The sequence below is a fragment of the Apaloderma vittatum genome, unplaced genomic scaffold, assembly GCF_000703405.1.
Source record: "Apaloderma vittatum isolate BGI_N311 unplaced genomic scaffold, ASM70340v1 scaffold36023, whole genome shotgun sequence".
Lineage (NCBI taxonomy): Eukaryota > Metazoa > Chordata > Aves > Trogoniformes > Trogonidae > Apaloderma > Apaloderma vittatum.
The window spans coordinates 1,939-4,257 of NW_009707020.1; the positions used below are offsets into that span (position 1 = coordinate 1,939).

The 2,319-nt window shown below is 58.8% G+C and overlaps 1 protein-coding gene across 1 annotated transcript in view; it reads left to right on the top strand.

Moving 5' to 3' along the window:
- The window catches only part of CCDC94 (coiled-coil domain containing 94), a gene marked incomplete at its 5' end in the record, with an annotated part of 4,382 nt that overhangs the window by 1,934 nt on the left and 129 nt on the right, over nt 1–2,319 (top strand). The window contains 2 exons of the mRNA XM_009866019.1: nt 90–210; nt 1,166–1,343. Coding sequence (XP_009864321.1) covers nt 90–210; nt 1,166–1,343 — 299 coding nt within the window. The remainder of the gene's footprint in view (nt 1–89; nt 211–1,165; nt 1,344–2,319) is intronic.

The following is a 2,319-nucleotide window of genomic DNA, read 5'->3' on the forward strand; positions in this document are numbered from 1 at the left end:
AACGGGCACGGCGCCCGGCCGGCTCTGCTCGGCGTGGCAGTGGAACGGAGCCAGCTCTAACCCTCCGCGCGCGGCCTCTCCCCTGGCAGAGCCATGCTGGAGCAGGCCCAGAACCGGCGGCTGCTGGTGGACTCCGACTCGGACGAGGAGCCCGCGAAATCGCGTACCAAGCCCGTGGCGAAAATTAAACCTACGGACATCTTGCAGGAGGTGAGTTGGGGCCGGAGGCTCTTCCCTTGAACCAAACCCACTCTCCTGGGCTGCACGTTGCCCGTTTTGTCCCTGCTCTGGAGCCCTGGTGCCTGTCACGCATGAGCAGCTCAGAAAGCCCGTGTCCCTGTGTGCTGAGCTGAAAGGACACGGTGATCAGTTGGTGATTTTAGACCGCGCCTGCTGACAAAGGCTGGGAGGGAGCTGCCCCTGTCCTCGCTCAGGACGTGGCTTCCCTTTCAGCTTGAAAAGGGCGGCCTCGCTTGTACCTCAGGCACAATTTCAGCGCTCTGGAAATCACAGCGATGAAACGACTGCCTGGGACGGCCTCTCCTTTGGTTCTGTTTTGTCCTGGCCTGGTGATGAGCAGAACAAAAGAGCTTTCAGTCCTCGGCTTGCGAGGGAGGGATTATCCCCGAGACAGGCCCCTGCACTGCTGCTCTCCGATGTCGATCCATGTCTGCGGGGACCTCTGTCCGGTCGGATGGATCAAAGCCTCCGTGTCTCTTAAGCCGGGCTGGGGTTAATCTGAGCGATGTTCCCTGGCCCAGCACTAATCCTCAGGCCCGGGGGAGTTGGATTCGGTGGCCGGACCACCTGCAGGCACGCGGTCCTGCCTGGCAGAGGTTCTGCAGCCCCGTGCCACACATCGGCCTCCTTGGCGTCCCTGCAGGAGTCCACACCCGAGCAAGGCTGGATTTAATGTCACAGGCAGCAGATATTTGTCTCCAAGGGCTGTTCTGCAGCCATTTAGATCCATATCCCTGTTTTTTTTCTCTAGCTCATGCCAGTCACTGCAAGGGAAGCGGAAGAATACCTGCCTTGGCTGCTCTGAGCAGCCATCGTCATGTCTCTTGCTCTTTGTGCTGCTCTTTTTACCCCTCTTCCTTCTGCCCCATCCCTCTGCCTTCCCTCCAAGGCCAGAGCACCCCAACACCCCTCTTCTGCTCTGCAGGAACCTCAGCCCCAGAGTAAGAAGCTGAAGACTGAGAGCTGGGAGCGGAGCGTGGGCAAATTGAACAGCAAACCCCAGCTGGCCGGGCTGGTCACGGTGAGGAAGCAGAAGCCGGATCCTGCACTGGCCAACAGGACAGAGAACCAAGGCACCACGGCCAACACCGGTAACTGCCCGGGTGGGGATGGGATGGCCTGAGCTGGGCCATCAAGGAGGGGTCTGGCAGCACCAGAGTGGCCTTTAGTTCTGTCCTCAGAGCCTGGGCACTCTCACACAAGGCCCTGTTGTGGGACAGATGAGGCCGTGATGGTGTAGGAGCAGAGGGTTGTCCCCGTTTGCAGATGTTCTGATTGAGGAGAAGTTCCTCCCTGACCCTTGGCGGGAAGCCAAGGCCTTGGAGACAGACAGTCAGGGCCAGGAGCTTCAAAACAGCACCTCGGTGCAGAGATACGATGCTGGGAACCGTCACAACAGCGAGATTGTATTGTAAAAAAATACAAAACAAGAAAATTGCTTTGGTTTGGAGCCTGATGATAAAATCTACCAAACTGTTGGGAGTTTGGAAGCTTTCAAGAAGCGCTGAAAACAAGCAGAGAGGCTTTCCAGCACTCATCGGTCACTGCCCCGGGTGGCCAGAGGACCCACAGATTTGGGGAAGGAGCCCATGAATCGATCGGTTCTGGGCTCATTGATCCTAAAGCCTTGAGCTAAGTAAGTCCCTCTGCCCTCAGAGGAGCTGTGGGGAAGGGTGGCTCTTGTCATTGCCCCATTTTTGATCTGTTTTCCCCTGCTCTTGGCAAGGTCTGTTTGGCCAAATTACACTGGAGGAGCTGCCCATCTCTCAAGGACTCGGGGCTCTCTGCCCGTGACACCGCCTCATGCTCGCGTGCTCCAAGCTGAGAGCCGGCAGCTGCCACCTCCCCAGGGGTTGCAGAGGGAGAAGGGGGCTTTGCAGACCTCGGGCCAACCTTGCTGCTTCTTTGTTGCGAAACCAGAAGCAGGAGGTTCCAAGCTGAGAGGGCGCAAGGTGTCCTTGTCCACCCGATTGAACCGATCGAGGTTCAGGCTGCGGGTGGACTCAGGCTCCAGCTGCGAGTGGGCTCGCGTTTCCGCTTGGCTGGTTGTGCCGAGGCGGCGGGGCTTCGCGGGCGCCG